At 46.9% G+C, this 23,489-nt stretch overlaps 1 protein-coding gene across 1 annotated transcript in view; it reads left to right on the top strand.

The window, feature by feature from the left end:
- The window catches only part of IDH3A (isocitrate dehydrogenase (NAD(+)) 3 catalytic subunit alpha), a 102,330-nt gene extending 101,433 nt beyond the window's left edge, over positions 1–897 (top strand). Inside the window, exon 11 of the mRNA XM_069222052.1 lies at positions 497–897. Within this exon, the coding sequence (XP_069078153.1) occupies positions 497–580 (84 nt within the window). The 3' untranslated portion in view covers positions 581–897. The remainder of the gene's footprint in view (positions 1–496) is intronic.
- Positions 898–23,489: the final 22,592 nt, after the last annotated feature.

Here is a 23,489-nt window from a genome sequence, read left to right as displayed (position 1 = left end):
AATACTTGATATTTTACAGAGAAATTTCACTTTTACGTTCCATCTCCCACTCTCTCAGCTGGCAAGGAGCACTTTCTGGAAGTTGAACCAATCACCTGTCAGATTTCTTCTGTTGTAAGCTCTTGGCGCCTGCATGTGGAATGGCGAGCTGTATCTCTGCATCAGACATAGTAAATCAGTAGCAGAGAGGACTGTATTAGTCTGTACGTGTGCTGTCAGGCGTGCATGAGAGTGAGACCAGAAGCAGGCCCTCTATTACTTGTACAAAAATATTTTATGTGCTTGGCAAAAATCTTGGCTGTGGAAACCTCAGCACATTTAAAATTCAGCTCACACTGCCATTAAAAACAATTATTGGGTCCGACCTGTATGCTCAAACTGTGAAAGAAAATCAAATTGCATCTGTCAGTATTTCATCATGTATTTCATAGCATTGATCGAATGGCATTTTTATATTCAGTTGTAAAATAATATATATTTTTTTTTACCTTCTTAGACACTGACAAAGGATTTGGGTGGCAATTCTAAGTGCTCCGAGTTCACAGACGACATATGTCGCCGAATACGCGACAGCGACTAAAGAGTTCTCTGATGTACGTTGCAGCCATCACTCCTATTGGTGACAGCACAAGCCAGAAAATCACACTCCAGTTATGATTTGATTTCCATGTTTTTAGCTTTGGCACCTTTAAAAAAAAAAACGCACAGCCTAAGCTAAAAGCTTATTATTCTTTTGTGCCTTGCTTGTGATTTTATCATTTTGTCGCTTTTGATATTCTATTTATTTTCATAAGTGTCTGGTGAATTAATGTATTCTTTTGTATAACGTAATTCTTTTTAAGAATTCATTTGCAGTTGCTCACTCCAAGCTTCAATAAACAAGTATAATTTGTGAAATCTCTGCTTTTTCTATTCCATATCTAACTCTTTGTGTATTAATGATTAATTGTGCATGTTCTAAATTACTTGTGCCCTCATTACAAGTGGCCATGACTGGTCTTCCTTGGGGGATACAAAACCACAATAGATTGAATCTGAATCTTTTAATCTTGAGGAACTAGGCATAAGGTTTAGAATATAATTTAGATTTACCCTCCTTTTCCTGTTTCCATGTACCTGTCACACCTAGAGATATCCATAACATGACGAATAGTATCACTTATCAGAAGAAAAACACAAAACATCCAGGTTGGGCCATAAGAATGAAACCAGTGTGAAGGAACACAAATTTGGCAAGGCTAGGTACCCACAGGGATTCAACTTCCCATTTAGTACCCTAACTTTAATTAATAAACTACATTTTTAGTAACGTTTTTGCAGGAGGATTTAAGGTACTGGACTTTGAAACTGCGCTGGCAAGCACCGTGATGGGATTACGAAGGCAGGGAAAGGACTAAAGAGTATTAGGAGGAGAAAGCAAATGAGTTGGATGCATGGGATTTGGCTGTAACAGAGTAGAGTTTTACCTCACGTTTAAAGTATTCCAAGGATAGAAAATCTTATTCACATGCAACAATTATCAGGTCTTATCAGGTAAGGACTAAGAAAAAAACATTTCCAAGATAAATGATAAATTCTCTTGAGTACTCCAAGAGAGTAAGGTGGAATTACATTCCAAAGGTAGAGGCCAAATTATTAATGCATTTGTATAACAATTTTGAGCTAAACTCACTGTTTGACTAACAAGCAGCATATCATATTCCTTCTTTCTAAAACATTAATCTCTTCTTCTCAAATTAAAAACAAGTGTCACTGTAATGTATATAAAAGGTTCTCGGGGCACCTTATGTACAAGGTATTGCAGTAGGCTTGCAAGTCATTAATGGCTTCTCCACCCATAATAGCTAATTTTTGTAGTGTATGTAGGAAGCAAATTATGTGACATATCTTGATCTAAGAATGCAGCTCTTGTTCGTATCTATTTCACCAATTCCACACCCAAGTGGTTGTGAGAAGAGCGCGCTCTCCCTGTAGAGTGGGAAGGCAAATACCATAAGAAGCAGTATTCCCTTTTGAGCAAAAAAGCATGACTTCTGATTTGGAACCATTCATTCAAAGTCAATTTCGAGTTCTTCCATGACTGGATTGGTATCTTGGGTAAGATTAGTTTTGATAGTTAAATGCTATTAATATCAAAGGTGGGCTGAAATATTTGAATCAGAACTTTTATAGCACTCTGTATTAGCACTGCCAGCGAAGTCATGCTGACAATTTCCCAAAAGGCTTTCTTTTCTCTATGTGGAGTTTGATTGTGTAAGGAGCCAATATCCATCTGAATATGGGAGTAGTAGTACGTGATTAACTTATTTTCCTAAATACGGTTTGCTAAAAGTTCATTCAGAACACATCTTTTACAATAACTCAATCATATTAACATCTTAGACTAAGTTGAACATTGTATTCTATGCCAAAAAAATCAGATTTTGATAAAAATGTGTTCTAATCGGTCAATACCGAGTCCTTAAATTCGTTAAAATAAGTACACTTTTTAAAACTTGTAGTAACTTTGGTTTACATATTAATAAGAGAAGAGGAAATAGCAACTCAAAACAGTAAACTTGCTTGTACAATATAGGCTATGGACAGGGGGAGTGGCCAGCCACAGAATAAGATGGCCCGTTTCTAAAAAATAAAAATAACAAATAAATAAAACCAAACATCTGAACTAATATCTATCCCCCAGCCCCCGATCTGATGGCGAAATCCAGATCGGGGTGCCTGAGGAAGCCAACAAGCCAGGAAGTCAACAAGCCAGTCATTCAACAGCTGATATGACCAGGATGCTGAAATAATGCAGCCAGAAAGAGATAGCCCTGCCCTCGGCTGAGTGCTGGGCCGCAGTGGCCGCACCACATGCTGGCGGCAGTGGCTCATGGGACGAGAGCTGCCCCCCATTGACAATGGAGATCCTTGGCGCAGTCGGTTAGGAGGGCCGATGCGGCAGCACCACCCTGCATGCAGGGTGACTTTCACCAGAGGAGCTGAATTCCCAGCGTGAACCCAAGGCCACTAAGCAGCACAGCCGAGAGTAAGAGGCCAGGAGTGAACTGGCCTGTAATCCTGAATCCAGGCCCCAGGGAGTGTTACACACTGCCTGCTGAGACCTCCAGGCTGCACGGCTTACGCAAGGATCGAACAACAAACTGGGTGTGGTGGTGGAGGCCACAAGACCTCCGCAGCTCAATCCGACCCTCCAAGAGCGTAAAATGGCAGCGAACCGCAAGCATGGCCTCTGGACTGTGACCTGAACTGATACTCCTGCAATCAGAACACTGCAGGTATGTGGTGGAAACAAACCTGCCACAGTATTGCCCATGCCCTAAATATCAACCGGTGCGGGTCAAGAGAAGTGATTGTCAACTAGAAAAAAGGACCAGGGGCCCCCAAGTAAACACAGAGACAGGTGAGACAAGGGGCTCCCCAGTGGCTGAATACATCCATACCGGTTTGGGTGTTGAGGGTGAAAAGGCTGCAAGAACAAGAGAAGCACCCTATGTAGCCTGGAGAAATGGCATGGGCCTGAGAGGGCGGAATCTGGACTGATGATTGCACCCCCCGGACCCCCATGATATTGTCCAGGTAAACATTGGCCCCCACCAAAGATGCGAGACGTCCAATTTACTGAGGCACGATTACATGCGTGGGCCCGCCTCAAGGTTGAACACAAGACATTACTTAGTCCTTACTGCAAGGTAACCTCACAACACGCTCTCGGAGATGCTCTCCATATTCAAGACTTGTGAGGAGTTAGGGGTGAGCGGTTGGTAACCAGACCGGCCGTGTGGTGTGCAGGTAGCAGTGAGGACAGTTGAGCGTCTTTCATTCCCACCCCTAATTGCAGTGTCGGTGACACAACAAAACAGCCTTGCACAATGGCGGGTGTAAAGGAAACCAGGGGGCTGGGCAGGGCACCAAACTAAATTGCATAAGTATGCTGTCCCCAAAGAACCTGGTGCTGCAGGAGGGACTTATGATGTTTTGCCCCACGCCAAATCTGAGACCACTGGGGAAGGAACATCCATGCTTTGAGATGTAATGGCGGACATTCAGGGGGTGCGTACATCCCTCGAGACCAAGATAGACTCTGTCACAACCAAACTTAAACTGGTAAGGGCAGACCTGCGTAAAATGGGCACTCAAGTCAATGAGGTAGAAGACACAGCAAAGGCCCTCAAGACAGAAACAGCTGCCCTACAAACACAAGTCACTGAGCTAAAAACAGTGACAGCGGCTCTGGTGAATCACCTTGAAGACTCCAAAGGTCTATCAAAACAGAACAATGTCCGCATTCTAGGGGTACCTTAAAGGGCTGAGGGACCAGCTACGGATCTGTTTGTGGAGGACCTTATATTGAAGCACCTTGAACCCAGGGGGCACTCTAAATATTTGTCAGTGGAGCAAGCCCACAGTCCAGAGCGGCCAGCCGTGCCCAGGTGCACCTGCTTGCCCCATCATAGTGCGATTGTTCAACTACCGCAACACGATACTTCAGACAGCTCGCAGCGCCCCACCGCTCGCATTTGAGAATACAAACTTCACATTCTTCTGATTTCACCTTAAAAGTGCAAAAGATGCTCTACAGCTTCCTCTGGGTTAAGGAGGCACTACACGAAAAAGAGCTCAAATACTCAGTAATATTCCCGGCCCGCCTACAGATAGAAGCGGAAGGAAAAACTTGGTACTTTTCCACCCCGGAGGAGGCATGGAACTGGATCGATGGCTGGAGACAGGCACCTGGGACCAAATCTAGGCATTGCCCTGAGAGACGGAAATTAAACACCGACACTGCAGAATCATTAAATGGGGACAAGTGCGTAGGAGACCAACAAGACACCTTGCATCAACCTGAACAGTGATATTTGTACTTGCTGAGATCCCTTGGTCTGGCTATGCCACTTGGCAGTGACAGTTATCTAATCCGGCTACAAGGACTGGCATCATTGATGACAATAATGTGTGTTAATCCAGGGGTCAGACGAGGAAGGCCCAGCCTTATTCCTGTTTCACTGATAGTTTAAGATGTTCTTTTGTGGTGAAAGGTGCTCTACAGTGCTGTGGGGGCAGAGAGTATTAGGTCCACTGTGGAGGGAGAGTTGGGTTTGGTTGGGCAGTTTACCCCTGTCAATTTTGTAACATTGAACCCATGGTTTGGTCGCACCTATCGCTCGCCTTTTCTGCATCCACATCCATACAACACAGTGAAGAAGTATCCCGACCCAAATGTCTGGCAGTTCTCAGCTGGGGAGGTAGTTCCTTGGGGACGCATTTACAGAGCACCTTTGGCAGCTAATACAGATAGTGCGTGTAGTGTTTTATTGTCCTCAAATGTAAACGGCCTGGGCGATAAGATCAAAAGGGGGGATCATGCTGCAGTACACCAAGAGACACTCCTCCTCCAGGAGAGTCACTTGGTGGGCACGACTTGTAAGGCCCTGGATGGATGGGGTATAAGATGTTAGCCCACGCAGGATACACGACAGGCTCCAGAGGGGTGGGCATACTTGTTAAAAACTCATTGCCACTTACTGTCCACACTACTTAGAATGACACAAGTGGGCGATATGCGGCCCTCACTGGTATGTGGAAGGGGGCTACAGTAAACACTGTTAGTGTGTACATCCCACCTAGACTCAATGGCACAGCCCTGACTGACCTTAGTTCACTACTACTTCTGGAGGGAGAGTTATGCCTAGGGGTGATTTCAACATGGCACTCCATGAGGTCGACAACTGTTGAGGCCCCTTCAACACTGGGCTTTTACTCATCACTCCTTGGCAGTCTTCATCATTGCCCTGTGTAGGAAGCTAGCCAGGTGTGTGGTGGACACTTATGGTGTTATCACCCTATACCAGGTCCAGGTATCCCACATAGGTGAAGTGTAGGCAGTGTCTAGGAAGCCAGGGCTCTCTAGAGGTAGCTGTGGATGAGCAGCCACAACTTATCTAGGAGACAGGCAAAGCTTATGCAATACCACTATAGTCACACAGCACTATCCCATATAAAAGAACCACACAGTGTTACAAAAATAAAAGTACTTTATTATGGTAACACAAATACTAGAATACTAAATAGGCAGTTCCCCAAATGGAGGTAAGTAAACACACTATTATATATACATTAGCAATCCGTAAAGAGCATAGAAAGCATAAGCATTGGCAAAAGTATAGGTAAACAGTGAGGGCCCTAGGGGAGGGCCAAACCGTATACTAAGAAAGTGGAATGTTAAAGGCAGTCCTGGGGTGGTGATGGACAGGAGAGTGGTACTCCCCTTTCCTTTGTTCAGTTTCACGCCAGAGCAGGGACTGGGAGTCAAACCAGTTTATGCAAGGAGGTCACCAAATGTGCCCTTCAAAGCATACCATGTGGAATTGGTAAAAGCGAGCTGTAGGAACTAGGAACCCCAAGAGGTGAGTACCAGAGTGTCCCCCAGCGAACAGGAGAGCAGAGGTAAGTACTTGGTTTCCCTAAAACCAACAGGATGACTTTGGAAAAGGATTGTGCAAGACCCAAGAAAGACTGGAGGAACCCAAAGGTGGATTCTGTCAGAAGAGGACCTGCACAGGAAGAGGACCAAGTCCAGTTCATGATGAAGTGTCTGTTCGTGGCAGGAGCCACTACCCACCCTTCTGTGGATGCAGGACCAGGTCGATGAGGGGCGAAGAAGACCAGCAGTGCAGCACAGAAGAAGAAGAGGAGTTCCTGAAGTGATGCAGGTGGTGTCCCACTTCGTCCATCGGGTTGCAGTTTGTCGGTGGTGCTGGAGAACCACCAACAAGCCTTGGCAAATGCAAAAGAAGAAGACGACAAGTTGCAATGCTGAAGAGGACCAGAAAGGCCCAGGAGGCTTGAGCCAAGTGAGCACACTTGAAGAGGAGTCTCACGTTATTGGTGCAGCAGGAAGGAGACTGTGCTTGGCAGGAAGAAGTGTTAGGGCCGGGACTACATGGAGCCAGAAGATCCCTTGGAGGAGGAGCAAACAAGCCTTGGGCAGCTGCAAGAGTCACGGTGCACAGGGGTACTATCCTGCAAGGAGAGGCAAGGGCTTACCATCTCCCGAGTTGGACAGCTGGCAGAGAGGAACAGAGGGACCAATCCAGACCACCACCCTTGATGCAGGATCCAAGCAGTTCCGGAGGAGAGCAGATCCACGCAGCCAGTCGTCATTGGGGTTGGTGCCTGCAGGTGCAGGGAGTGACTCCAATCCAAGGGAGACACCTTCTTACTTCTTGGTGCAGGCTGGAGCCTCGTCAACTTCCGAGGATGCGCAGCCGGGGAAATGTTGCAGCTGCTGCAAGGAGCGGGAGAAACAATGTTGTAAAGCGGATTCGTTGCTGGAGTTGCAGATTGTTGGTTCCTTAAGAGTCCAGTTGCGGTCCCAGTGGCCAGAAGATGAAGTAAACGACGCAGAGGAGTCCTGCTGAAATCTTGCACATCGAATCTGAGGACTCACCCTAGAGGGAGACCCTAAAAAGCCCTAAAAGGGGATTTGGTTACCTTTAAGGTAACCACCTATCAGGAGGGTATGTGATGTCACCTGCCTGACCTGCCACTCCAATGCTCCTAGGGGCCTCTGCACATCTTGGATTCAGGATGGGAGAAGAAGTGGCCACCTGGAGGAGCTCTGGGCACCCCTCCTTAGGATAGTGATGGACAGGGGAGTGGTCACGCCCTTTTCCTTTGTTCAGTTTCACGCCAGAGCAGGGACTGGGAGTCCCTGGACTAGGTCAAACCAGTTTATGCAAGGAGGGCATCAAATGTGCCCTTCAAAGCATACCAGTGGCTTGGGGAGGCTACCCCTCCCAAGCCATGTCACTCCTATTTCCAAGGGGGGAGGGTGTTGTCTCCCTCTCACACAGGAAATCCTTTGTTCTGCCTTCCCCTACTTGAGCTGGTCGAGCAGCAGGAGGGTAGAAACCGATTGGGCTACTTGCAAAGCCCTGAAAGACTAGTAGGAGCAATACTGTGGGGGTCCTCTAAGGAGCCCCCAGAGTGCATGGAATCATACAACCAATACTGGCAACAGTGTTGGGGTATTATCCCAACATGTTTGATACCAAACATGTCCAGATTCGCAGTTACCATTATGTATCTGGGCACAGGTAAGTGACCTGTGTCCAGTACACGGGTAAAATGGTTTCCCTGCACTTACAAAGTCCAGTGCAATGGAGCTGGAGTTGGTAGGGGCACCTCTGCTCATGTAGGGGTGCCCTCACACTCCGGTACCTGCACCCTGCCCTCTGGGCTAGGAGGGCCTACCTTAGGGATGACTTACAGTGACCTGGGAAAGTGTGCATGCACCTTTTCACGCAGGCTGCAATGGCAGGCCCGCAGACACATTTTTTATGGGGTCCCATGGGTTGCACAATAAGTGCTACAGCCTATGGGGAACCCCTGGTGCCTCAATGCCCTGGTACTTAGTATATGGTACTAGGGACTTATATGGGGCACCAGTAGGGCAATTGTTGGGTGAGTTCAGTCCCAAGCAACAACATTTTGAGGAAGAGAGCACAGTCACTGGGGTCCTGGTTAGCAGGATCCCAGTGAACAGTCAAAACACACTGACAGCAGGCAAAACGTGGGGGTAACCATGCCAAAAAGAGGGTACTTTCCTACATAACCACCCCTCTGCCCCCCCACCAAACAAAGGACAGTAAGCCTAATCTTGTCCAGTTGAGTCTTCATTGTCTAACTGGAAGTATCTGAAGAGTCCATCTGCATTGGAGTGGTTACCCCCAGGTCTATATTCCACTATATAATCCATTCCCTGTAGGGATATGGACCACCTCAAAAGTTTGGGATTTTCACCTTTCATCTGTTTTAACCATAGGAGGGACTTGTGGTCTTTTTGAACAAATAAGTAAGTGCCAAATAAGCATGGCCATAGCTTCTTCAAAGCCCAGACCACAGCGAATGCCTCCCTCTCTGGCTGACCAATGCTTTTCCCTGGGGGTCAACCTCCTGCTAATGAAAACTACAGGTTGATCCTGGCCCTCTTCATTTAGTTGAGATAGTACTGCCCCTACCCCTACCTCAGAAGCATATGTCTGCACGGTAAACTGCTTGGAGTATTCAGGGCCTCTTAATATAGGAGCGGAGCACATGGCCTGTAAGGTCACCAAAAGCGTTTTGGCAGCTAACTGTCCACAAACCTTTCTTTGGCATCCTTTTAGAGATGAGGTCCTTTAGAGGGGCTATAATGGAGCCATAGTTTTTAATGAACCTCCTGTAATACCCTGTCAGGCCTAGGAAGGCTCTGACCTGGGTTTGTATGGTAGGGGCAGTCCAATCCAGAAAGGTCTATATTTTGCCCTGTAGTTGTTGGATCGGGCCTCCACCTACCAGGTGGTCCATATAAACCATTTTTCCATGCCCTATATGACACTTTGAGTCCTTGATAGTGGGGCCTGCTTTCTGCAGGGCCTCCAATACGTTCCCAAGGTGAACCATATGGTTCTCCCAGGTGGAGCTAAAGCCAGCTATATAATCTAGATAAGCTGCACCGAAGCTTTCCAGGCCTTAGAGAACTTTATTCACCAGCCTTTGGAATGTGGAATGTGCAATCTTTAGTCCAAAGGGCATCACAGTAAAGTGATAGTGCCCACTAGGAGTGGAGAATGCAGTTTTGGGTATGGCATCCTCTGACAACTTAATCTGCCAGCAGTCAGGTTAAAGGTGCTCAGATACTTGGCAGAAACCAGTGTATCTATGAGCTCATCTACCCTAGGGATAGGATGAGCATCTGTTTTAGTGACAGTATTGAGACCTCTGTAGTCTAAACAAAACCTAATTTCTCTTTTGCCATTTTGAGAGTGGGGTTTTGGGACAAGCACTACAGGACTAGCCCAGGGGCCATCTGAAGGCTCAATGACTCCTAGGTCTAGCATCTTCTGGACTTCAGATTTGATGCATTCCCTGACATGATCAGGCTACCTGTAAATTTTGTTTTTAACAGGCAAGCTGTCACCTGTGTCAATGGTGTGTTCACACCATGTAGTCTATTTCCAGGTGTCAGGGAGAACAGTTCAGAGAACTGTCCTAGGAGGTTTCTGCAGTCATCCTTTTGTGACTCAGAGAAGCAGTCTACAAGTACAACCCCATCTACTATGTAATCTGTTGTATTGTGGATAAACAGGTCAGGGAGAGGGTCACTCTCTCCTTCCTGTCTCTCAACAGTTGCCATGAGCAAGGTCATGTCAGACTGTTATAGTAGGGCTTCAAGCAGTTCACATGAAGCGCCCTGTGGGGGGCTTCTAGGAGTGCCTAGGTCAACCAAGTAGGTGACCTCACCCTTTTTCTCCTCAATAGTGCATGGTCCACTCCATTTGTCTTGGAGTGCCCTTAAAGTCCACAATGTCTCGTTTGGGAGGCTTGAGAGGTTGCTCCCAGCCTTCTCTAACAAGAGCAAGGGGACCCCTAACAGGGTGCCTAAACAGAAGTTCAAAGGGGCTGTAGCCGACTTCCTTCTGAGGAACCTCCCTATAGGCGAAGAGGAGGTAAGGTAACAGGACATCCCACCTCCTGCTGAGCTTTTCTGACAGTCCAATTCTCATGCCCTTGAGAGTTTTATTAAACCTCTCAACTAAGCCATTTTTTTGATGGTGGTAAGTGGTGGTGAACTTGTAAGTAACACCACACTTCTTCCACATGGCTTTAAGGTAAGCAGACATGATGTTTGCACCCCTGTCCGATACCACCTCTTTAGGGAATCCCACCCTGGAGAAAATTCCCAGGAGTGCTTTGACCACTACAGAAGCTGTAGTGGTCCTAAGAGGAATGGGCTCTGGATACCTGGTGGCATGGTCCACTACCACCAGGATGAATCGATTTCCAGAGGCTATTGGAGGGTTCAGGGGCCAACAATATCCACCCCAACACCCCCAAAGGGAGCCTCAACCACTGGTAGTGGAATTAAAGGGGCCTTTGGGGGTGTTACCTGTCTTGCCACTGGCTTGACAGGTGACACAGGAGCAACAAAACACCTTGGTGTCTTCTGACATATAGGGCCAGTGAAAGTGAGTGACAAGCCTGTCCCAGTTCTTGATTTGCCCCAAGTGGCCTGCAAGGGGGATATCATGCGTTAACAGGAACTCCCTAAACTTCAGAGAGATAACTAGTCTCCTGATGGCACCAGGTTTAGGGTCCTTTGGTTCTGAGTATAGGAGGTTATCATCCCTGTACACCTTATGGGTGCCACTGATATCCCCTGCCTCTTGTGCTGCAGCTTGCTTTCTTAAGCTCTCCAGTGTAGGACAGGTTTGCTGTTCTTTACTGAGTTCTTCCCTGGTGGGCCACCCTGCACCCATGAGCTCAGCTGTATCAGCTTAGAGCTCCTCAGGTGCAGGTTCTACCCAAGGAGTGGATTCCTCTCCTTCAGGAGTTGAATTCTCACTGGAGGCTGGAGCAAGGGGTACCTTTTTACCCTTTCTGCCCTTTTGTTTAGGTGTCTCCTGGGCCATTCCTCCAGGCTCTGGGGTTTCCTGTTCTTTTTGTTTCTGTGCCTGTGCTCTGGTGAAGGCAAAGATATGCCCACGAATGCTCAGCATTACTGCATGGGCTTCAATTCCACTTCAGCCCAAGCTGAAGTCTCCAAGTCGTTACCTAGCAGACATTCTACAGGTAGATCAGAGGACACTACAACCTTTTTAGAGTAATCCTCCCCCCGCAGCTGAAATCAATAACTGCCATGGGGTGGCACCAAGTGTTACTGTGAGCACCAGTCACTTGGTACATGTGACCAAGTAGGTGTTACTCAGGTGACACCAGTTTTTCAGTCCCATAGTGACACTGGCACCTGTGTCCCTGTAGGCCTCAGCCTCAACACCATTGATTAAGGGATGCTGCCTGTATTTAACCATTTTAAGAGGACAGGCGGCTAGGGTGGCAAGGTCAATGACCCCATCAGAAACCAACACAGCCTCAGTGGTTTATCTTACTAGCCTAGATCCCACTGCAGTCCCCAAGGTGAGCCCAGCTACACTTTTGGACTGTTTACTACTAGTATTATTACCACAACTACTTCTATTGCTAAGGGCACTAGGGGTAGGAGGGGTGTTAGTAGTGGCGGGGGCTTGGTGCCTTCCTTAGGACAGGAGCTGTCTCCTGCCCTATGGCCTTTGTTTTTTTACACATGTAGCACCACAGCTTTTAAAATTGGAGGACGAGGATTTATTCCCACCTCCAGAAGAGTTTTGTGGGCCTGATGAAGACTCTTTTTGTTTGTCTTTGTCCCCACCCTTATCCTGATGCTTACCTGTTTCCTCCTTCTTGTGGTCACCCCCCTGTGTGAGTTTTCCTACTCACCCTGGTGCGGACCGACTTGTCTACCTTCTTTCCCAGTTTTTGGGGAGAGGTCAGATCAAGTCCACCAGGTATTGATGAAGCTGATCAGAAATACAATTGTTAAAAATGTGCTCTCTCAGAATTAGGTTGTATAAGCCCTGGTAGTCACTCACTTTGCTCCCATGCAACCAGCCTTCCAGGACTTTCACAGAACAGTCCACAAAATCTACCCAATCTTGGGAGGACTCCTTTTTGGTATGCCTGAACTTGATTCTGTATTGTTCAGTGGTCAAACTAAACACTCTAACATGAACTGGACTTGGTCCCCTTTTTTTGCAGGTCCTCTTCTGTCATGATCTACCTTTGGTTTCTTCTGGTCTTGTCTGGGTCTTGCGCAGTCTTTTTCCAAAGTTATCCTGTGGGGTTGGGGAAAAAACAGGTACTTACCTCTTCTCTCCTGGTCGATGGGGGTCATCTTGGTACTTAGGTTTTGGGGTTCCTAGTTCCTCCAGCTCCTCTCTAATGATCCCACTTCCTTGGGTGGAGGACTGCCTTTCGCATTCCATTTAATTAGAATATGGTTTAGACTCCTCCTACGGCCTTCACTAGTTTCTATTGTTTTTACTATTTGCTATTGTTTTCTATGCAAATCACTGACTTCTAATGTGTACATAATAGTGTGTTTACTCACCTAGTGGAGTATTGCCTATACAGTATTTTAGTAATTGTGTTACTATAATAAAGTACCTTTATTTTTGTAAAACTGTGTGGTTCTTTTGTGTGGGTAAGTGCTGTGTGACTGTAGTGGTGTTGCATAAGCTTTGCATGTCTCCTAGATAAGTCTTGGCTGCTCATCCACAGATAACTCTGGAGAGCCCTGGCATCGTAGACACTGTCCACACCTCACTAATAGGGGATACCTGGACCTGATATCTGGTGATAACACCATAGGTGCTCATCACACACCAGGCCAGCTTCCTACAAACATAAATTCAGCTGACAATCTCCACAGGCTATCTATGTGTTTATAATCTCCCTGTAGAATTAACCTTAATTAGAGGTTGATTTACCACTAATATTTATCAAACACTAAATAAATGTCTTCACATTAGGATTTTACATTCACCAAGTCAAGTGAATGAACTGCCATACAGTCAACTTTGAAGGCAAAGAATATCAAATTAGAAGAGATTAACTTTCAGCAGGCACAGATTACAAACTATGACAGAATAATCCAGAAACACGTGTCTAGAGATACAGCAATGACTGCACCAACTGAGGTGAATATTTTGATGAACTTTGAAACCAGTGTGCTTAAAAGATACAGTAATGACTGCTGAATATTTGCACTACGATAACCAGCATGCTAAGGGGTAATGGCGCATGGATATGAGGCAGTGTGCTCCTACTCTCCTTTCACCTTTAAAAGGCTCCCGAAGCCGATAAACTGACGAGCTTGGGAGCGCCTGCACGCCGGTAGCGGTATTGAAACCCGAGAAATTAATGGCAGCATGTCCAAGCAACCCCAGAATTTTCTCTACTGATGATGGAATAATCCAGAAACACGTGTCTAGAGATACAGCAATGACTGCACCAAATGAGGTGAATATTTTGATGAACTTTGAAACCAGTGTGCTTAAAAGATACAGTAATGACTGCTGAATATTTGCACTATGATAACCAGCATGCTAAGGGGTAATGGCGAATGGATATGAGCCAGTGTGTTCCTAACCCCCTCTTTTCACAGATTACAAATGAGTTCTGATGAAAAAGTTTAACAAAACTCTTTAATAGATCTCTCAGAGAGCTTAGTATCCCTCTGCCTGGAAGCATCCCTTGGTACCACCTTTGTTTAAAAAAAAAAAAACAACACAGTGATGACCTTGCACATAAGGCAAACTTTCTTCCTATCCTCGTCTTCTAAACTGCAAAGGTTTGGGAAAAACAATATAATTTGCAGCTTACTCGTTTTCTGGAGAATAACAATTTGCTAGATTTCTCTCAAATCACAATCAGAGCAAAACAGCACAGAATCAACATAGCTGGTAGTGTTAGACAATATTAGACTCCTGGCAGATCTGCCGCCCTCATCCTCTTGGACCAGGCTGCCTCTTTTGATATGGACTCCCATCACCTATTATTGCAAAAACTCTTTGAGATTGGATTACACTCTACTACTCGGAAGTGGGTTTGCTATTTTTGATCAATCAGTTTTAGTCTGTTTAACTACTGCCCTATAAATCAAAGCCTGTGGTTTTCAACTGCAGTGCTCTTCAGGCTTCATCTTTATATCTATGTGTGGCTTCTGGCTGGTATTGTCAGAGCATGGGGATTTGATGTTACTTTGTATGCAGATGATACCCAATTGTTTTGATGAGAGCTGTGAAGAAACCAGGAGGAATCTTGTGATATGTCTCAAGGAAGCAGCAGACTAGATGCAGTCTCATTGCCTAAAGCTCAACTAGGAGAAAATAGAGATATTGATACTTGGGAGGGCCAACAGTGTTTAGAGTCTTGTCGTGTCCTGCCCTGTAGCCTAGAAAGCAGTTATGACCCACCTATAAACCCTACAAATACCCTTACCACCCTATAGCCCTACCTATCCCTAATTAAAAATACATGTACAACCCTATACCCTTACCCAGCCCTACACCCTAAAAAACCCTTACCACCCTAGACCGCTGCCCATCACTAAACCATAAAAATACCCTTACCACCCCATAGCCATATCCACTGCTGAACCTTAAAATACCTTTACCCCACATCCTTACCCATTCCTAAGCCCTAAAAATACCCTTTCCATGGTACACCCTTACCCACTCCAAAACAATCCGTTACCACCATATAATCTTGCCTGACCCTAAACCCTAAAAGAACACTTGCCACACTATACTTCTACCCACCCCTAAACCCTAAAAATACCCTTTCCAGACCTATACCCATACCCACCCCTAAACCCTAAAAATACTCTTACCAACCTATATACCTAAAAATATTCTTACTACCCTACACACCTACTCACCCCTCCCTAAGCCGTTAAGATACTATTATCACTGTATACCCTTACCTACCCCTAAATAAAAAAAAATATATATAGTTATCTCAAGTAACTATAACTCGCATCCTCGCCATGCACTGCTAATTACCTCACATATTACATCACTCATGACATCTTCTATCACATCATTGATAATACCCCAGCAACATTTGCAGTGAAATTATTGATGAGAAAACTGTGCATGGCGGGTATGAGATAGTTATTTAGGGCGTGAGTTATAGTTACTTGAGATAACAATAACTAGAACTGCTGGTTTTGTGTGTGAAATCTGAAAGTATAACATCCCTGTAACCTTTGTTTTTTTCAGTGTGTATGTGTATACGTGTATATATATGAAAAAACAAAAGTTAAAGTAACGCTATAGTTAGGTGATGTCATTTGAAATGTCATAAATGATATCATAGAACATGTCATGAGTGTCGTAATATGTGAGGTCCTAAGCAGGGCATGGCGGCCCAAGTTATAGTTAGCGCTGCTAACTATAACTAATGAATTTTTGTGTTTGTTATTTTTTTGTTTAAAATATTAACCCCTTAGCTGCTGGGCTTCCCTCCCGTCCCCTGCCCTCCCATCCCCCCACCAGTGCTGAGCCCTCGTTTTGGCTATTATGGATGTTTGTGCTTAGGCCCTCATAACTTTTTGTCCACGTAAGCTATCCAAGCCAAATTTGTGTCCTTTTTCCAACATCCTGGGGATTCTAAAGGTACCCAGAGTTTGTGGGTTCCCCTGGAGAAGACCGAGAAGTTTGCCAAAATACAGCTAAAGTGTGTGTTTTTTAAGAAACATTGGAAAAAAGTGCTGCAGAAGAAAGAATCTGTTATTTCCCTGCACATTGGATCAGAAAATGGTTTGTGGTGCTAAAATCACAACCTTCCCAACTTTCAGAAACAGGTAGACTTGAGTCAGAAAACTACATTTTTCAACACAGTTTTGGCATTTTACCAGGCCATACCCCATTTTTTACTATTTCTGTGCTTTCAGCCTCCTTCCAGTTAGTGACAGAAATGGGTTTGAAATCAATGGTGCATCCTGGACAGCTAAACATTTCTGAAAAGTTCACAGAATTCTGAATTCAGCAAGGGGTCACGTAAATCCTTCAAGGTTTTCCTAGAGAAAGTAACAGTTGAAATAAAAAAATATTGAAATTGAGTTAAAAAAACAGCGATTTCGGCCTACATTTTCTTCTGTAACTTTTTCCAGCTATGGCAGATATTTGAAAGCAATATACCATTACGTCTGATGAACCCTTCAGGTTGTGGGGATATATAGGGTTTGTAGGTTCATCAAGAACCCACAGTACCCAGAGCCAATAAATGAGTTGCACCTTGCAATGGGTTTTCATTGTATACCGAGTACACACCAATTCATTTGGTAAAATATAGTGAAAAATAGGTATCAAAGAAACCTATGTATTTCCAAAATGGGCAAAAGATAAGGAGTTTAGATGCAGTGGTTATTTGCACATCTCTGAATTCGGGGGTCCCCATACTAGCATGTGAATTACAGGGCATTTCTCAAAATGACTTCTTTATTACACACTGTCTTACATTTGGAAGGCAAAAATGTAGGAAAAATAACACTTGTTCTTCTATTCTGTGTTCCCCAAAGTCTCCCAATAAAAATGGTACCTCACTTGTGAGGGAAGGCCTAGTGCCGCAACAGGAAATGCCCCAAAACACAACGTGGACACATCACATTTTTCCAATAAAAGCAGATGTGTTTTTTGCAAAGTGCCTAGCTGTGGATTTTGGGCTGTAGCTCAGCCAGCACCAAGGGAAACCTACCAACCCTGTAAATTTTTTAACTAGACATCCAGGGGAATCCAGGATGGGGTGGGTGACTTGTGGGGCTCTCACTGGGTCTGTCACCCAGAATCCTTTGCAACCCTCAAAATTGAGCGAAAAAACACTGTTTCTTCACATTTTGGTGCTGCAAAGTTCTGGAATCTGAGTGGAGCCACAAACTTCCTTCCACCCAGCAGTTCCCCAAGTCTCCCGATAAAAATGATACCTCACTTGTGTGGGTACGCCTAGTGCCGTGACAGGAATGGATCACACAACGGTCAATGGTAGTCCTTACATGAGGGCAACTGTTGACCCCGGGGTGATCCATTCCTGATGCAGGCACTAGGCACAGGCACACAAGTGGGGTAACATTTTTATCAGGACACGTGCAGAAACGCTGGGTAGGAATTTTGTGGGTCCCTGCATATTCCTGTAGTTTGTGTGACAGAAATGCAAGGAAAAATAGAGTTTTTCTTCAACGTTTCACCTTTGCAGGGTATTCTACGTCTGAAAACTTTGGGGAATCCACACAAGCTACACCCCTGTGGACTCCCCCAGGTGTCTAGTTTTCATAAATGTCTGGGTTTGGGAGGTTTCCCATTATGGCCGCCAAACTCTGGACCAAAAACGCAGGTGCCGGCCTTACAAAACCAGGTTGTTTTGTGATAGATAATTTTGATGTCTCCGCAACACGTTTTGGGCAGTGGAATTTGGGGCTGAACTAAATTGGGGAGCTGCCAAGAGAGCACTCTCTCTGTGCTTGTCGCTACATGCACCTGCTCTCTGGGTTGGGCTACCCCGCTGTTGTCCCGCTGCACAGACTGTGCTTGCAAAGGGATAGAACGACTCTCCTCATCACCTCCCTCAGAATGACTGGAAGAGGAGTTGTCGAATGGGACTCCTCCGACTCAAAAATCACCCCAAGAGTCTGCTCCATTGTCCTCTCCCTGAGATGCTGTCTCAGTGTCTGCTGTCCCAGTCTCTGATCCTGCGTCAGAGCTGTCGTCCATATATCGATTTAGGGCTTGAGCAGCAGTCATCCAATGAGACACATCTCTGCTACTGGCTGAACTGTCCCTCTAAAACACTAGCCACTAGCCTACGTAGATGGTCACAAAATTGCTGGTGTGTGTGTGTGTGTGTGAGATGTGTGCAACAGCAAATGTCAGTCACCTTACCTTCACTTCTTCCCTCAATCAGCAGGTTCTCTGAAGACACTGAAAAAAAAACAAAAGACACACTATTACTTCACCTCGCCACATATCCATCATCACAGTCCTTAGCGCCTGTGGCGCCTTGTCTGACAAGCATTTTTTGTTCTCCTACTCCCATGACCCCCTCCTCTGATTCCCTCACTACCACCCAGCAAAAGTGCCCTTCATTTCTCCATAGCCCCCCTTCACATACATTTCATTTGTTTTAAAGCGTAGGTAATGGCTGGCTTTACTAAACCATTCAGCTATTCACATAAAATACAGATTTGTTCTTTGCAGCAGGCATATAAACCTTCTGCGCTACTTTATGGCATCAAAACTGCCACTAGACAAAAGTCCTATCTCTTTCTCTAGCAGGAACATAATCACAAGAGTTATATTGACATTCAAAACACGTTGATTGGAGTACGTGCATTGCTTTGAATACACGCGATGCAAGACAACCGGTGGCAAATATATATATATATATATACACATATAAAACCTATACATATATATAGGGAGAGAGTGTCTCTCTCTCTCTCCTTATGTATATGTAAGGAGATCACTTTTATATGTGTGTGTGGTTTCCCTGGGGGCCGATAGCAGCCCCCAGGGAAACCACTCAAGCATTGACAATATAAGTGAGAGAGATTTCTCTCCCTCTATAGAGTCTCTTTCTCCCTTCTCTCTCTCTCTCTCTCTCTCTCTCTCTCTCTCTCTATATATATATATATTTGTATATTTTTTTTATAGCAATCATGGCCCCCAGGGAAACCACACATCTATTAAAAAAAAAGATTGCCCTCACAGGGGGTCAGCCCTGCTCTTGGGCGACCCCCTGTCAATTCCATTTTTTAAAAATGTTTTTTTTTAATTTGTAACCCCCTGGGGGGGCGTTTGCCAGAGGTAAACCAACTTCTATTATTTAAAAATATGCCCCCCCCTCTGGGGGGTTAGAGGGGTTGGCCCATTTTTGAAAGGGCCAACCCCCCCAGTCAGTTTAATTTTTTTTATGTGTTTAACCCCCGGGGTGGGGGCAATTGCACCGCCCGCCCCCACCCCGGGGGAGGGGGGGCTCAGACCATTTTCCAAAGGGCCGACCCCCAATCAAATTTATTTATATATATATAAGTATTTTTTAAAACTTTTTTAAAAACTATTTTTAACCTCCTGAGGGGTGGCTATCGTGCCCCCCCCCACGGGTAAACCAATTTATGTTTTTTTTTTAAATGCCCCTGGGGTGGGGGGTCGGCCCATTTTCAATGGGGCCAATCCCGCCAAAGGAAATCCCAGGTATCTAGTGGTGTTTCCTAGCCATGGATCACAGCTCTTCTGTGTCTCCCAAGGGGTTTTAAATTAAAAAGGAATCCTCCCTGGTGTCGGCCAACGGTCGTGGCCCGCACCAGGGAGGGTGTGCATGTGTTGCCAAATTGGCCGACACACGCACTGATCAGGTTAATGTTTTCACTGACATATTCACCTAGTTATAACCCGAGGACCCCATCCCCCAGAGCCAACCCTTTTTAAAAAGGGATGAGGGACCATGCATCCCTCCTCCGTGAGACTTCTTTCGTGGGGAACCCATTCCCCAAGGCCGTATTTTATTAAAAAGGGATTGGGGCGTGGGTGAGCCCGAGGGGAGAGGATGCATCAGTGCTGAGCACCCACCCAACGCAAATGGGGGGAATCCTGGGACACCCCAACGGTGAGAGTGGGTGGCAGAAACCCACAGGCATGTGAGGAGCAGTTAGGGGCAGCCTGGATGTGCCACTGCTGGCCTGCAACCGGGGAGGTGTGCAGCGGCAGGAGGTGCAGCCCTCGGCCGGCTTCAGAGGGTGAAAGTGAGGCCGGCCCTTGACTGGAGCACTACCCAGAGTCCCTCTAATAGAGTGTGGGTCAGCAGGAAGCTTTGCTGGAGGGACATGCTGGGCTGCTACAAGTGACTGCTGTTGTCTTGCTGGGACCCCTTCCTAACAGCGATTGTTCTGGGCATTGTGCTGGACCCCTTGCAGAGGCGGAAGATGCACTAGGCCCCCGCGCTATACCAGCCTGAGAGAGCTGGTCCTTGGAGGTCCTGGGGAGTCCATTGAATCCGGTGATTCTACTCTCCCCTGCCCAGAGACTGCTCTTTTCCTTATGCCTGGTAGTTTGTCAATAGCTCAAGAAGTGGCATCTTTTGTGATTGGGCCTGGTGGATTGGAAGGCAATGGTCCCTGAGGGAAGGTGGCATATGACTGCATGGGAGTGGGGGGCGCCACTAGCTGCAGATTTAGGGGGTCATTCTGACTCCCGCCGGCCGCGGTAACCGCAGGGCCGGCGGGAGCCGCCAGAATACCGCTGCGCGGTCAGAAGACCGCCGCGGTTATTCTGGGTTTCCCGCTGGGCTGGCGGGCGACCGCCAGAAGGCCGCCCGCCAGCCCAGCGGGAAACACCCTTCCATGAGGATGCCGGCTCCGAATGGAGCCGGCGGAGTGGAAGGGGTGCGACGGGTGCAGTTGCACCCGTCGCGATTTTCAGTGTCTGCATGGCAGACACTGAAAATCTTTGTGGGGCCCTGTTAGGGGGCCCCACAACACCCCATACCGCCATCCTGTTCCTGGCGGCCAAAACCGCCAGGAACAGGATGGCGGTGTGGGGGTCAGAATCCCCATGGCGGTGCAGCAAGCTGCGCCGCCATGGAGGATTCCCCAGGGCAGCGGAAAACCGGCGGTACACCGCCGGTTTTCCGTTTCTGACCGCGGCTGTACCGCCGCGGTCAGAATGCCCATGGGAGCACCGCCAGCCTGTTGGCGGTGCTCCCGCGGTCCCCAACCCTGGCGGTCTCGGACCTCCAGGGTTGGAATGACCGCCTTAGTCTGTTGGTGGGCTGTGGTGTCTCAGACCCATGCAACACTTGACAACAAGGTGATCTGGGGTGATGGAGGCCTCAGGGCACTGTCTATTATTGATTTATGCCCCTCAGGGCCAGGCAACCAGCTGGGTGACTTTTGGGACCACCAAAGAGCGGGCACCTTTGGGCATGGCCAGAGTTGAAGAATTGGCCTCCCAGAGCGGCCAGCTGCCATGGCAATGAAGAAAGGTGACACAGGAAGTCTGGTTGTGAAGGAGGATTTAACTGCCTGCCTGGGAGACCTCCATGATAAGATCTCCAATATTGTGGTCACGCAAATGTAGGCTATGAAAGTTGACCTGGCAGCTGGTCTTTCAGAGTTCACAAAGGACCTTTAGCAGCTGGGTGACTGGGTGGCCACTAATAAGGACGATATTGTGGGCATGAGTCAAGAGATGATAAGTTCCAAGAGTCACATTCAAAGATGGAGGAAGACATTAAGGTGTTGTGGGACAAATGTGCAGGCCTGGAGGACCACTCAAGGAGGGACAATGTGCGGATCCGCAACGTTCCAGAACAGGAAGAAGGGTACAGTGTGGTGGACTACTGCAAACTTCTCTTCCAGTTTGTGCTTAAAGACGATCGCCTGCTGGATATACTGTTATTCAAACACACAGGGTGAGGGCGCCTCCAGACTCCCTTGGAGCTCGCCCGAGAAACATCATAGCTAAACAGGGAACGTCCCACCTCAAGGAGGCTATTATGAGGGAGACCAGGAGGACGGATTGTGTTACCTTCCGAGACCGTTCAGTGGATCTGTACCAAGATGTCTCCCTAGCTACCCTTAACAGATGTCACTTGTTAGCCCTGGTTGCTGAAGAACTCCTGCAGCAAATACGATATTGATGGATGTTCCCCTTTGTGTTGTCGTTCCAGGTGTAGACCAGGACCCACTTGTCCACACGGTGGAGGATGCACAAGAGGTCCTGGGGCCCTCTAAGGATTGCCTGGGGATGTCCCGAATCAAGCTGATAGCCAAGTGACGGATCAGGGAGCTAGCCTGAGGGATGACAGTGGCAAACTGTGGCGCAACAGGCACAGGTAGGGGAAGGTCGGCCCCAAGTGGCAGACACTGAGGAGGTTGGACACTGGGAGGGAGGACTCGAGCTGAGGTGTCAAATGTAGAGTCGGGTATGAGGAGCACCTGGTCAAATTATTTTGTCCTTCGTGATCCTTTCTACTGCATGTCTAAGTGGGGGCATTTGATGGGTTACCCCACTGCAAGAGAGAGAAAGACACGTGCATATTCTGCCTCCTTGAGGAAGGAAAGTTAACTTTTTTGTTGCCATCTTGGACTGTTTGCCGCAGGTTAGCTTGGAAGAGGGCCTGGGGCCTTGCCTAGGTTGGTGGGGGGCACTGAGAGGGAGCAGGAGGGCCACGTCATGGCTCACCACCGTGATGGGAATGTCTTTGTTCCTTTACCTCTGGTGTTGGGATGTTTGAGGAGGAGAGGGATTTAGGATCTGGGGATGTTGGGGGGAGGCAATGGTTTCGGGTTATGCTGGAAGGGTCCACAGGCATGAGCTTGAAATCACATGTACTACGATCTGACCAGAGGACTTAGAATCGCTGCACGCTGGCCCAAGTATGACTGGGGCACTCAGGGACTATTCGATCCTTCATACACTCTTGCCCTATGGTTAAGATACTTACATTGAATGTTAAGAGGCTGAACTCTTCAGTCAAGAGACAAAATCTGGAGGGAGATCAGAGAACTGCTCCCAGATATAATTTGTCTCTAGGAAATGCAGTTGCAATCCCGGGATAAACACTATCTGAACCACCGGATATACCCCACCCAATATTTTGTGGCTCGATCTACTAGAAGGAGGGAAGTGATGACCATAAGGATTATCCATTCCAACTGATAAACGTGTGGAGAGATATTCAGGAGGGGTGCTGTGTTTATATGTACGGGAAGGTACAAGAGCGCACGCTGGCTGTCCTCAATCATGGTCAGGCGCAGTACACAAGGATCTTGATAGATAAGGTCAAAATGTGAGAAACATCTCCTCTGGGTAGGTGATTTTAACTTAGCCCCTGAGGTGCTAGTGGACGGATACCCTCAGGAGAGATATACGCAAGGGACCTTCCCTCAAGAGGTTCAGCATTGTATGGCTGATTTAGGGGTGATGGATCTCTGGAGTTTGCAACACCCGCGAGATTTTACTTTTTTCCTCACATGCCCATCGGTCCTATCCCAGGACTGACCTGATGTGGGGGGGTGGGGGGGTCTTATTTTTTTCTTAAGGCGACTGCAGCCATCTAGCAGGGCACCATGA

Source organism: Pleurodeles waltl, chromosome 3_1, assembly GCF_031143425.1.
Source record: "Pleurodeles waltl isolate 20211129_DDA chromosome 3_1, aPleWal1.hap1.20221129, whole genome shotgun sequence".
NCBI classification, from domain to species: Eukaryota; Metazoa; Chordata; class Amphibia; order Caudata; family Salamandridae; genus Pleurodeles; species Pleurodeles waltl.
The sequence above is the reverse complement of the archived record's forward strand: the minus strand, read 5'-3'. Positions and strand labels throughout refer to the sequence as shown.